At 34.2% G+C, this 15017-nt stretch overlaps 1 protein-coding gene across 1 annotated transcript; it reads right to left on the reverse strand.

The window, feature by feature from the left end:
- Positions 1-1096: 1096 nt before the first annotated feature.
- On the reverse strand, positions 1097-7370 carry LOC120090631 (uncharacterized). The gene is made up of 7 exons (XM_090306944.1): positions 6843-7370; positions 6688-6798; positions 5916-6063; positions 4750-4786; positions 4448-4590; positions 3466-4364; positions 1097-1225 (listed from the first exon to the last, which is right to left on the reverse strand). The coding sequence occupies exons 1-7, from the start codon at positions 7368-7370 to the stop codon at positions 1097-1099; spliced, it is 1995 nt and encodes a 664-aa protein (XP_090163070.1).
- Positions 7371-15017: the final 7647 nt, after the last annotated feature.

Consider the following 15017-nt stretch of genomic DNA (forward strand, 5'->3'; position numbering starts at 1 on the left):
TTTTGAGCCAAAGTTCATCCTAATTTGGAATTATAGCAGACTTTGACATGTAGAATTCCAAAGTTCGTCCTTTTCGAACTCTTTTTGACCTTTTGTGTCTAGTTTGTCCACATTGGTACAAAACTCTTCTACAGGGTTCATCGGTATCTCTTTAACCAAACTTTTTCCTAATTTGGACTTGGAGCATATTTTGACAAGTTGAAACCTAAACTTCGTCCTTTGTAGTCTCTTTCTTTACCCTTTGTGCCAAAGTTCCTCTACATAGGTACAAAAATTTTTTCTAGGGTTCTTAAGTAACTTTTGAACCAAACTCCATCCAAATTTTTACTTGGAGCACATTTCAATAAGTAGAAACCCAAAGTTCTTCATTTTGGGACTCTTTATTAATATTCACAAGTACAAAATTCCTTTCCAAGAATCATAAGTTCCTTTTGAACCAAAGTTTGTCCAAATTTTGAATTATAGCAGACTTCGACATGTAGAAACTCAAAGTTCATCCTTTTCAGATTCTTTCTTGACCTTTTTTGTGGAACTTCGTCCACACTGGTACAAAACTCCTCTCCACAGTTCATAAATATCATTTGAACCAACATTCTTCAAAATTTGGACTTGGAGCACATTTCGACAAGTAGAAACCTAAAATTCAACCTTCTTAGTCTTGTTCTTTACCCTTTGTGTCAAAGTTCATCCACGTAGGTATAAAATTCCTTTCTAGGGTCCATAAGTAGCTTTTCAACCAATCTTCGTCCAAAAAGACTTGGAGCACATTTTGACAAGCAGAAACCTAAAGTTCATCATTCTTGGACTCTTTCTTGACCTTTTGGTCCAAAGTTCATCTATACAAGTACAAAATTCCTATCCAGGGTTCATAAGTAACTTTTAAACCAAATTTCGACAAACTTTAACTGAGAGCACATTTCAACACGTAGAAACCCGAAATTCGTCCTTTCCAAACTCTTTGACCCTTCGTGTCAAAGTTCGTCCATACAGGTAAAGAACTCTTCTCCAAGATGCATAAGAACCAAACTTAACTAAAAGAAGCCAAAGCAGCTTCATAATAGCAACCCCCCTCACCCTTCGGCAAGCTCACCTCATCCTATGCAACCTGCGCACCACCTCGACTCTCCATACTACCCCTCCATAAAAAACTCCTCAAAAGACGACCAACCTCATGACTGACATACGCAAGCAATACGAAGATGCTGCACCAAAACATCTTAAAGGACTGTAAGATAGACTGATAAAGAGAACTACCTCAATCACATATGAGAACTCCCCTTATTCTAGGTGAACCCCCACAACGATAATAAGAATAACCCTCAATAAACAAAATGATAACAACCCTAAGAAAGCTAAATAGATTTGGCTTGGAAGATCGATCGATGATCAAGAAGAAAGAAGAACTTGTTCCTAACTTCAAGATTTCGAACTCTCCACAATCTAATTGATCAAACTAGATTGAAAGTTCTAATACATGCATTCTAAACACAAGAATACAAAGAAAAAGCATAAAGCTTGAGATAATAAACTCTAATGAAATTTCATTCAAATTCAAAGTGTTGTTCCAAATGACAAAATTACATAGGTATGTATATACATGAACCTCCATAAATGTAAATACATTATTATAAATTGATACATTAAATATTAAATATGTGAATGAATCTGAATTTTCAAATTCATTATGACTTTTGGTGGCTCTGATTCTTGAAGGGTTGCAACTCTTCATATTTGGAAGCTTAACTTGGAAGCAAATCTTTTAATACTCTAACTCCTAGTCATTGCCAATTATTTGCTTATCATTCTCCCCTTCTTCAAGAAGATTCGTCCTCGAATCTTAGATGACCTTGTAACGCAACTTTATAATCATCTTCTCGAACTTTGGAAAGAAGTTTTAAAGTCTCATCTCCTCCAAAATCAAATGTAAAATTCCTTTGTAGCACACTGTTGATGAAAAATTTCAAACTTGGCCATCTCCCATCGTGTCTTCAATTCAATATATTTCACAAGGAAAAAAATAAGAAAGACGTCCGTTGGAAAACTACTCCCAAGATTTTTCTTACATGAATATTTTCCATTCCACTCTTAATCACACTCTCTTATTTTTCTTTTGACTCTAATTTCTCACTTTTTGATATTTTCTCAATTTCCACACTACCCTCACTTTTCTCTACAGAATTTGTTATGGTGTTATATACAACACATACTTCAAATTTCTCCACACTTTCTATAACTACTTTACCCTTTAATTCATCTCTCAAACTTTGATGATCACCGTCATTCATTTCAATAACATCACCAATGGAATCTTCCTTTTTCACTTGTGGATGAACTCCATCATTTGAAATTGGTTGATCAATTTCTGGCAATTAACTATCTTCTTGATTTTCAATGGCTCGTGTGGCATGATTCTTTCTTGCTAGCTTTTGCAACTTCAATGTTTCATTCAATTGGCCTATGTAATCAATGGAGTGGTGCAACTCAGCCAAACTTTGTCTAAGATTCTTCCAAAAATTATCATTATTGTCGTAAGCCGCATGATAATTTCTTCTTCGATGAGACATATCATAAGACTTCTACTATCTTAATTTCAGCAAATCTGATAGTATTCTTGTGAGAATCATGCAAGAAATTCCAAAAATCACAAAATCTCGAAGTTTTTTTTTTAAATTATGGAAAGATGTAAACACAATTTATTTTTCTAATTTTTTAGCAAGTATACTAAAATATAAAGGAAATATAAGAAGAAAAAAGGTCACAAGAAAAACACTTTTATTTTCTTTTTTTTTTTCACGAACTTTTTTTTTCAACAAGCTTAGTGTAATGAAGTAAGAAAACTAAATGAGAAGATAAAGAGACACAAGAAAAAAAGGAAACAGGTGAAGTGATTTAAAGAAAAAAAGAAGATAGCATGGAAAGGATAATAAGCACAAGCTTTTTACTATCGATAATCTTAATTTTGAAGAACATTAAAAGCCATTTTATAGGCCAAATGGTCGTGGATAAGAAACTCAAAAGTCATTCAAATACAATTAATCGCAAATTGTAGAAAATAACATCTAGAAACTTGAAACTTAATTGCATACTAAATTATAAGTCAAAATGCAAAACAAGGAATGTAGAAAGTCTTCAAATTACCTTAAATATCTCCTCTAGAAGGTGGCAACGTAGTTATACACGTTTGACAAGGTCTGACATCACATTTTCCCATGCAGTGCACACTTGACAACATTTTCTTCACAAAATCTACACAATTTTTTTGACTACCATGTCATCTTCCAAATTATAGGATTTTTCTCGTACCATAATGTCATTCTCTTCTTGACTCATTGAACTAACATTATATAAGACTTTGGTCTCAAAATTATTTGTCGGTTCTTGTGAATTTGTTAGTTTTTGAAGATGTAGTGTGAATGCCTCTTGAATCTTCTTTGCCTTGCTTCTTGTAATTGGCCCTTTAGGTACATGCAATGGTTCAATGGTTGAATTCATATCATCCCTCCTTTCTTTGAAAGGATTTGTCCTCAAATCAGCCACATTGAAAGTAGAACTTATGTTGTACTCACCTCGAAGATCCAATTTGTTGGCATTATCATCGATTCGCTCCATCACTTGAAATGGACAATCTCCTTTTGGTTGAAGTTTAGACATCCTTTGATCTGGAAACCTTTCCTTTCGTAGATGACCCCAAACCCAATCACCGGGTTTAAAAATCATTTTCTTTCTCCCTTGGTTCTTGCTATCGACAAGCTTTTGATTCTTATTTTCAATCCTTTCTTTGACTTCTTTATGCAAATTTTTTATGTATTCTGCTCTTGAAACAACTGCATCACTAGTAAACATATTAGATGGCAAGGGTGACAAATCTAACGGAGTTAATGGATTAAAGCCATACACAACCTCAAAAGGTGAACAATGAGTGGTGCTATGTATACTATTGTAAGCAAACTCTACAAAAGGTAGAGTACCCTCCCAAGACTTGAGATTTTTAGACATTAATGACCTAAGCAAAGTTCCCAATATTCTATTAACCACCTCAGTTTGCCCATCGGTTTGTGGGTGACAAGTTGTTGAAAACAAAAGCTTAGTTCCTAATTTACCCCACAAAACTTTTAAAAAATGACTTAAAAATTTTGCATCTATAGCATTAACAATGGTCTTAGGAATTCCATGCAATCTAACCACTTCCCTAAAGGATAGATTAGCTATGTTAGTAGCATCATCTGTTTTATTACATGGTATGAAATGTGTCATTTTACTAAACCTATCAACTACCACAAAAATGCTATCATGATGTCTCCTAGTTTTTGGTAGTCCGAAAACAAAATCCATGCTAATGTCAACCCAAGGTTCACTAGAAACATCTAAAGGTGTGTAAAGACCATGAGGTTGTCATCTTAGACTTAGTCTCCTTACATTTGAAACATTGTTTGCACACTTTATTCACATCCTTTCTCATTTTCAACCAATAAAAATGTCAACATATTATATGTTTTAAATTCCCCAAAATGCCCTATTAATCCTCCCTCATGAGCTTCCTTCACAAGCAATTCTCGAATGGAATACTTAGGAATACAAAGTTTTCCTTTCCTAAAAAGCATTTCATCAAACACAATATAATCATGCACGTTTTTCCCTTCTAAACATTGAATATACACATCATGAAATTCAGATGTCTATACTTTGTACAAATAAATCATGTGTTTAAAACCAAGAATTTTTACACTAAGGGAAGAAAACAATGCATACCTTCTTGATAATGCATCAACCACAACATTATCCTTACCTTTCATGTAATGAATGACATATGGAAATGTCTCAATGAACTCTACCTATTTAGCATGCCTCTTGTTCAACTTTGTTTGGCTTTTAAGGTACTTCAAGTTTTTATGATCCGTGTGGATGAAAAATTCTTTTGGCCACAAGTAATATTGCCAAACTTACAAAGCCCTTACAAGTGCATGTAATTCCTTATCATATGTGGGTAGCTAAGTTGTGCTCCATTTAGCTTCTCACTAAAGAACATGATTGGCCTCTTTTCTTGCATCAAAACAGCTCAAATCCCTATCCCACTTGCATCACATTCAATTTCAAAAGATTGGTCAAAGTTAGGTAAAGCAAGACAAGGTGCATTAGTCAATTTATCTTTCAATTCATTGAATGCATTTTCTTACTTTTCTTTCCATTCAAATTTCACATTCTTTTTAATAAGTTCATTCAATGGTGAAGCTATGCTACTGAAATCCTTAATAAACCTTCTATAAAAACTAGCCAAACCATGAAAAGATCTCACCTCGGTTGCATTGGTGGGTGTTGGCCACTCTCGAATAGCCTTGACCTTTTCTTCATCAACTTTCACCCCATCCTTTCCAACAATGAATCCTAAGAAATTGACTTGGTCTAGACAAGAACTAAACTTTTTGAAATTGGCATAAAGTTTTTCTTCTCTAAGTTTAAGCAAAATTGTCTTGACATGCAACATGTTCATTCAAGTTTTTAGAGTAAACAAGAATATCATCAAAGTATACCACAACAAATTTTCCAATGTATTCTCTCAAAACATGATTTATTAGGCTCATAAAAGTATTTGGTGTATTGGTAAGACCAAATGGCATAACAAGCCACTCATAAAGACCAAACTTTGTTTTGAAAGCCATTTTCCACTCATCTCCCACATGCATTCGAATTTGATGGATGTCGGTACGATCTAGGAAACAAGATTGCACCATGTAATTCAATCTAGCATGTCATCCAATCTAGGAATAGGATGTCGATACTTTACTGTTATTTTGTTGATGGCTCGACAATCAACACACATCCTCCATGATCCACCTTTCTTAGGTACTAAAATGACTGGAACCGAACAAGGACTCATGTTTTCTCGAACATAACCTTTATCCATGAGTTCTACTTGCCTTTGGATTTCCTTGGCCTCGATTGGATTAGTCCTGTAGGCATATTTGGAAGTGTTGCCCCAGGTATGAAGTCAATTTTGTGCTCAATTTCTCTTAAAGGAGGTAGACCTATAGGTGCATCTTCATGTGGAAACATGTGATTAAATTCCTGCAAAAGAGCTTTAAAAGCACTAGGCAAACCATCATTAGAGTTAGATTCAGTTACTAAACACATTCCTTTGCATATAAGTAAAAAGTTTGTTGCTTCGAAAGAAAACATATTCCTCTCTTTCCCCATTCTTATAACCAAACTCACACTCTTTCTTTTTTCCTCAAAATCACTCTTTTTGTCTCTTGGTTTTCACTCACCTTTTGCCCCTCACTTTTCTCCTTTTTTTTCGCTCTTCTCCTTTAACTTACTTTCTTCTCTCCTCTCTTGATCCTCAAATTCTTTTCTTTTCTTTTCTAATTTCACTTGATCGCATTGTACTTCATATGGAGATAATGGAAGTAAAGTAAACTTCTTCCCATTCAAAGTAAAAGTGTACTTGTTCAACAAACCATCATATGTAACTTCTCTATCCTATTGCCAAGGTCGGCCCAATAACATATCACCCACATGCATAGGTACTACATCGCAAAAAACCTCATCCTTATATCTTCCCAAAGTAAGAGAAATAAGAACTTGGGAGTTTACCTTCAATTTTCCTTTGTTTGTTAACCAATAAAGTTTATATGGTTTTGGATGTGGACGAGTAATGGACTGCAGTCTTTTTACAAGAAAACTACTTACTACATTTGTGCAACTTCTACTATCAATCACCAAGCTCCATGGGGTTCCTTCAATCAAACACCTTGTGTGAAATAAGTTCTCCCTTTGATCTTCAATTTTATCCTCCTTGATCTGCACATTAAGTACTCTTCTTGCAACTAAGGATATGAAGTTACCTTCATGTACTCATCATCAAAGGCTTTGGATTCTTCCTCAAGTTGGCCACCTTGTTCATCACATTCATCTTTCGAATCAATAATTCCGTTTCCTATGACCATGACTTTTTTATTGACACAATCTTTGCTCATGTGCCCAAATCCTTTGCACTTTGAACATTGAATGGAACTAGATTTCTCTCTTTCCTCCTTTGAAGCTTCATTCTTTTTAGTATAGATGCTCTCGGCTTGCACTCTTTTAGGAGCCACAAACTTCTCTTTTCCTTCACCCTTATTCACAAAACCATCCTTGTTCCAAACATTAGAATTTGAAAAGGTATTAGCTTTAGAATTATACCTCTTGGAATGTTCCTTTTCTTCTTTCAATTGTTCTCCAATTTTGATTGCATAATAATACATATCTTCCAAGTATAGTTGTGGATACCTATCAACGATATGAGCAATTTCTCGATTTAAACCTCCAAGAAATCTAAACATGGTGTCTTCTTCTTCTTCTCGAATATTTGCTCTTTCTATCAAAGTTTCCATCTCTTGATAATATTCAGCTACACTTTTTGTTCCCTACCTCAAAACTTGCAATTTAGTTCTCAAATCTCTTTCATAATGTTTTGGAACATACCTCTTTCTCATGGCTTCTTTAAGTTCTTTCCAAGTTTCAATGGGATCCTTCTCTTTCCTCCTTCTCTCGGATTTGAGATGTTGATACCAATTTTCCGCATGGTTAGTGAATTCGGCAATGGCAAGTCTCATCTTCTTATTCTCACTGAATGTGTTGCAATCAAACACATGTTCTATCTTCCTTTCCCATTCCAAGTATGCCTCCACATCCGACGTTCCACAAAATGGTGGAATTTTGAGCTTGACTCCACTATCTCTATCTTCATGGATTCTTTCTCCTCGTCTAGGGTGCATATTATTTCTTCTTCTTCCTCTCATGTTTCCTCTTTCTCCAATTTGTCTTTCTTGTTCAACTAAGTCAATTACTCCCTCATCTTCTTGTAAGACTCTTTGTTGTTGTGCCCTTCTTTCTTGCCTATCTTCCCTCATCATTTCCACCATGCCTTGAATGGCTTGAAGAATAGCCATATTAGTATCTTGTACTTGTGGTACTCCTTCACCTCATGACATTTTAAAGTTAGTAATAAAAGGACCTCACCACACTTCTCACCAATTTCACTCAAGAACACTCGTGTTTATCACTCAAGGTAGGGTTTTGGTACTAGGTCAAAGATGTAAGAGTTGGCTTATATTTTTGGAACAATCTCATTGAAAATTTTGATAAAAGCCAATTTAAAATGATTAACTCTCACAAACCAAGACTAGAGTAACTAAAATTAGGCTTAAAAAAAAAAACAAATCTGGATTTTTTTTTATTTTTCAAATGAATTGAGAAACTTTCATGTGCCTTAGATCTTTGATTTCTTTTCTTCTTCTTTTTTTTTTTTTTTGTACTGTTTTTTTTTCTTTTTTTTTGCAACTACTTTTTTATTTTTCTTTTTTTTGCTCACTTTTTTATATAAGCGCCCGCTATGCTTATTGGATGCAAACCTAGAGGTCCTTCTAGGATCCTTGTAAACACTCACAAAGGAAACTACTTAGATCGAACTTAGAATCTATGATGGTCAGTCTTATATCCTAAGACAACTCACTCCAGAATTAGCTTGATCAAGACTAATCCAATGAATTGATTTAAATATCAAATCTAAAGCAAGATTTGAAAGAAAAAGATAACACCAAAGGGTTGAATAAGCACAAGCTTTTTACTATCGATAATTTGAGTTTTGAAAAACATTACAAGCCATTTTATAGGTCAAATGGTCGTGGGTAGACCAAGAAACTCAGAAGTCATTCAAATACAATTAATTGCAAATTGTAGAAAATAACACCTAGAAACTTGAAACTTAATTGCATACTAAATTATAAGTCCAAATGCAAAACTAGGAATGTAGAAAGTCTTCCAATTGCCTTAAATAACTCCTCTAGAAGGTGGCAAAGTAGATATGCACGTTTGACAAGGTTTGACATCACATTTCCTCATGCATTGCACACTTGACAACATTTTCTTCACAAAATCTGCACACTTTTTTTTACCACCATATCATCTTCCAAATTATAGGACTTTTCCCATGCCATCTTCATGTCATTCTCTTCTTGACTCATTGAACTAACATTATATATAACTTTGGTCTCAAAATTATTTGTCGATTCTTGTGATTTTACTAGTTTTTGAAGATGTAGTGTGAATGCCTCTTGAATCTTCTTTGCCTTGCTTCTTGTAATTGGTCCTTTAGGTACATGCAATGGTTCAATGGTTGAATTCATATCAAATCTGAATTAGGAAATGCCCGAAGCTGAAAAGTAGTCATGGGTGGAAGCAAAATACCTTGGTCAGGTGTTGTCTTCAAATACTTCAACAAATGATGAGCAGTTGTTAAATGAGACTTCCAACTTGCACAGCTTGGAAAAAAACTGACTACGTTTGTTGATTACAAAACTAATATCAGGCTGAGAGATAGTCAAATATAACAATCTTCTAATTAATCTTTGATAGGAAGAAGGATCATCCAACAAATCACCATCAGACTGCCATAGTTTTAGATGAGGATCCATAGGAACTTATTCCGATTTAGCTCTAAGAAGACTAGCATCTTCAAGAAGTTGCAAGGTATAATGCCTCTGAGACAAATATATTCCCGTGGATGAACGAGCTAATTCCAATCCGAGAAAATATTTAAGATCCCCCAAGTCTTTGAGTTTGAAACTTTTGTTGAGAAGAACTTTAAGTTGATCAATGGGCTGAATATTTGCACCAGTGATGATTATATCATCCACATAGACTAAAATGGCTATGAAATCAGCATCAATACCCTTAACGAATAATGAATAATCTGATTTAGGTTGAAACTAGTTGATAAAGGGTATTGAAAAATTTTGCAAATCATCAACGAGAGGTTTGTTTTAACCCATACAATGACTTATTCAATTTACAAACAAGACGCTCACTCTGGCTTGAAACTTATCTATTTGGTGAGTAGCTTAAAAGTAAATCCTAAAGGGATTTAATCCCAGTCGGAAGCATGTGGACGTCATATGTTTTAATTTTCAATTAGTTAAAATAGAAAACTTAGAGAAACATGAACAAAAATTCATAGGATAAACATAAAAACCAAAAATCACAGCATGCTTTGAAGAGGACAAAAGGGAATTTCAAAACTCACCCTTGAAGAATAATTTTTTTCACGAATTTTCTCTCCGATCTACCGCACGAACACGAACGGATCTTTGAATACTTCCCTCGATCCTCACGAACAATGTAATACCAAGAATCGGACAATGCCCCAAGGACTTCCTCATTATACTCAAGGAAGAGAATTGATGAAGAGTTGTGGGCTCGTAGTGATTAATTTGGGAGAAGAAAAGGGAAGTTTTGTGATAGAGTTCCAGGAGGATTTCACACAGAAAGACTTTCTCTTCTGTAGAGAAATGTAGGAGGAAGACCAAATTCTTTCTCACTTATCAAAACGTGAAAACCAATTCACTTACAATGGGGAGAGTTGAGAGATTAGTGGGGAAAGTTGAGAGATTAATGGGGAAGGAGTTATAAAAACAACTTCCTCCTTTTAAAAAAAATAAAAAAATAAAAAGTTTTTAAATTTTAAATATATAAATAATATATATAATAATTAACTTTATTATATTTTTTAAAATTATATGTTATATCATATATAATATAACCTATAGTTTATAAATCTCTCACATAACTTATAAAATTAATATGAATCAAATTCACATTAATTTTAACCTATAGTTTTTATATGAATCATATTTATATAAATAATATTTGAATCATATTCAGATATTTATTTCTCCCATAAGATTTTATATTATAATGTATCATATACATTATATAATTATATCTCATATAATTAGTTCTAGTTCTCTTTAAATTAATTTGAACAATTCAAATTAATTCAAAATTAATTCGATTCTCATTTAACTTAATTGAGCTAACGAGGGGACCTTATTGATATATAGATTGAAGCTCCAATGGTACTTGATTAATTAATTAAACTCTTCAATTAAATTAATCAACTTCCATTAACTGTCGGCCACTTCACTAAAGATATATTTCTGTGTCCATTGGATATAACCAATCAACAGTGCATTGACCTTTTACAAATTGCTCGTAAATATAGGTAGCCAAAATTATTGTCTTGCCCCTATAGTTACATCTAACTCTTTAAGTACCACTGATCCCACTAATGAACAATTGGTTGTAGTCCAACAATAACTGAATCCCTCTTTAATTAGGAGAGGATGAGACATCTCATTGTTCAAACCCTGAAATTAGCTTTTAAGGGAGCAATTTCTCTACTTACCCTAACTATAGGGAAGGAGTGAATTCCTTCTTGTGTAGCTATGTTCCCAACTCAATCAGACGAGTCTCCAAAATGATAGGCATATTGAGTCGGTGATACTGATCACTCTCACTCATTCAAATCAAAGGACCGCCTTCATAGGCAGGAGTTCACAACTCACTCAAGATTCAGGTCAAATCACCTATGGTCATCCTGGTGAAATGTAAGTCTCTTCTAGCTAGGATGTTATAAAGAGAGACTATTTATTTCGTGTTCTGGTCTTATACAAACTCTTTATATAGGATACCCTGCTCACATGTCTCCATATAAATTATTAGGACCAAATTTGTAGCATTTTACAACACTTGTAGCAATTACAAAGCATGTCGTATTCGTAGTGTCACTAGGATAAGGTACCCAACTTTATCTATCTACTACAAACCGTTCAGGTTATCATTTAAACATGATCCACCTGTATGTCTCTACATACATGTTTAAATAACATAAAATAACCTAGGATTTTAGTCTATTGGATTGAGTTTATGCACATAAAATAACAATTATTTCATTGATAACAATTTGTTTACATAGTTTACAAACTACGAGAATACAAGAGAGATTTAGGACACCAACCCCAACAAATCCATGTAGACCTCTTCAACTAAATCACCATGTAAGAATGTATTATTGATATCAAGTTGAACAAGAGGCCAATTCAAAGAAACAATAATTGTTAGGAGAACTCTTGCAGTAATTAGTTTAGCTACGGGGGAGAACGTTTCAATAAAATCTAAACCTTCTTGTTAGGTGTACCCTTTAGCAACTAATCATGCTTTCTACCATTCTATAAACCCATCAACTCTATGCTTGATCTTATATATCCATCTACAATATTGTGTTTGTCTTTAGGTAAAGCAACAATGCTCCATGTATTATTAGCTCCATTGCATCAAGCTTAAGTTTCATAGCTTTTCTCTAATGTTCAAAAGCAATAGCTTGATGATAAAATTCGACCTCATGGTGGATGGATACATTTAAAAAGAAGGCTTTATATTCATATGAAAGGTGATCATAAGAGACATAACTTTGTAATGGATATTTGATAGCTTGATTGGTATTAGGAAGGTTGAACAAAAGGTTACAATGATAATTTTGGAGGTAAGTTCGATATTTCTTTGGTCGAGTAGATCTTCTGAGGATGGGTTGAGAAGGTGGTTAAATGGTAGGCTCAATGATAGGTTCAATAATATGTTCAATATGAGGTGCAATGGTAGGTTCACTGGTAGGTTCAGTATGTAGTGTAATAGGACAATTAACAGGGGAGGACATGGACTCATGAAGCAAATCAATATCCACAACACGAGGTAAAACAATATTAGATAAAAATCGAGGTTGTTTAGTAAAATCAATGACTTTGTGGAAGGGAAGTATGTCTTCATGATATATCACATCTCATAATATAAGAAATTTCTGATTCTCAATGTCAAACAACTTATATGCCTTCATCCCTAGTAGATACCCAAAAAATACAACAGGAACTGGTTAAGGAGCAAATTTGTGTATGCTGGAAGATAAAATGGACAAAAAAAAAAAAAGGCATCCAAACACCCTTAAGCCAGAATAATCCGATTTAAAACCATCGAGAGCAACAAAAGGAGTCTTCCATTGTAAAACATGTCAAAGAGTTCTATTAATCAAATATACTGTAGCAAAATACACTTACTCCAAAAAGAAAAAGGCACACGGGACTGAAAATATAGTGCTCATGTGACATTCAAAATATGTTGGTGTTTTCTTTCAACCACAGAATTTTGCTCAAGCCTAGCTACAAATGAGAGTCGATGAAGAACCCCTTTCTATTTAAAAAATCTTCAAAAGACAGTTATGGAGCATTATCAAACCTAAAAGCCTTAATATTTTTACCATACTGAGTTTGAATCAATTGGAAAAACTGAGGGATGATATTCAATACATCAAAATTTCGTTTTAACATGTATACCCTAGTATAACGAGTACAATAATCTACAATAGTAAAGAAATATGTAAAATCAGTATGGGATGGAGTAGCAAGGGACCCCAAACATTAGCATGTATCAAATCAAAAGCATTTGATGATAGATGATAATGTGAAGTAAATGACAGACGTCTTTGTTTTGCTAAAAGACAAACAACACAAGGCCTACTATGATCTGTCTTATTTAAATCAAAATGCAAAATTGGATTTAATGCATTCAATCTAGAGTAGAAAAGCCAAGCCTAGAATGCCATAAGACAGTAGATGAATTCCGATAGGCAGCACATAAGGAAGATGGAACCACATTTTTCACAATAAGATCACCAATGATATAAACTTCTTCTTTGAGATTACCTTTGCCAATTGTCTGCAAAGTGGACTTGTCGTGAAGTGTACAACAATCAGTAGAAAAATTAACCAGAAAAGAATTATTAGAGGTAATAGCTGGGATGGATAATAGGTTGCACTGAAATTATGGAACAAAGATAACTTGCTAAAGAATCAAGGAGTTAGATAAAGCAACTATGGCAACATATTGTATTATGATGCGTGTATTATTAGGCAACATAATTGTATTATGGAATGGAACCAAAGATGTGGAAGCCGCTTTGTTAAAACAAACATGGGTGGATGCTCCAGAATCAATTAACCAGCAGTTACTAAAAGAAGGTGGTCTGGAACAAGTACCTCTTAGGTAAGATGTAGTGGCTTCTGATTCTGTTTTGACAACAACAAGTTTTGACTGAAGCATTGTCAAAATATCATAGCATTGAGCAAGAGTAATAGAGATATTGATACCTGATCAGACACATCAGGTTTATTCGGAGTTGTTGTAGTGAGGTAGCCATGTACTTTATAGCAGCGATGAACAGTATGGACTTGAATACCACAATGAGAGCAAATAAGTTTATCCTTTCCCTGGCGATTATTATTAGAAGGTTGAGTAGGTTTTGTTGATGCCGCAACCACTTGATTAACAGATAGGCTAGTGACTGGAGAAGGAGAAAGAAATAGAATAGAACACTGTTGTTCCTCTTGAGCAATCAACGAGACAACCTTGTTAATGGTGGGAGCAAGATCCATAAGAAGGATTTGAGAACGAGAATGTCCATAGGATTCGTTGAGTCCCATTAAGAAGCTCATAAGGTATTCGTATAGAAGAAATTCATCAAGATTTTTGTTACGTCCACGAGTGCATGATAGGTGCAAGCAGCGCGATAAGACACATTCATCTCAAATGCTCTTCAATTGTGAAAGATAATCTCTGATTGTTGATCTTGAGTAAGTGTAGTAAGTTGTCACTTCAAGTGAAAAATCTGAGGATCAATCTTTCGCTGGAATCTTTCTTTGAGGTCAAATGAAATTGCTCTGACAAAATCAGAGAATAAAAGGCTTAAAGAAATCTCTTTCGGACAGAGTTCAAGATCCAAACGATAGTGATGTGGTTGTTCCGAATCCAAGCAGGAAGTAAGGAGCCAATCAGTTTTGTTAGGGTTCCATCGATAAATCCAATTTTTTTGTGAATGAAAGGGCCAAAATCATCGATTTGCTTCATGTGTCATAGTTATAATCAATGAAAAGATCAGATACAAGAACAAGATGGGAAAAATAGCTATGATGAAGAAAATATGGATTCTGAAAATTCCCTGATGAAGATTGCACAAGAATCGTAGATGTTGAGCCAGTCTTGGCAATATTGGGATCACCAGGAATCATGATGAAGGATACAGAAATTCGTAAATTCGTAATTGCAACAGAGAAGTGAATTTTCTCTGAAATATTAAATGAAATTGGGGAAATGAA

This window comes from Benincasa hispida, chromosome 11 (assembly GCF_027475165.1).
Source record: "Benincasa hispida cultivar pf3 chromosome 11, pf3_genome.v1.1, whole genome shotgun sequence".
In the NCBI taxonomy this organism is placed as follows: domain Eukaryota; kingdom Viridiplantae; phylum Streptophyta; class Magnoliopsida; order Cucurbitales; family Cucurbitaceae; genus Benincasa; species Benincasa hispida.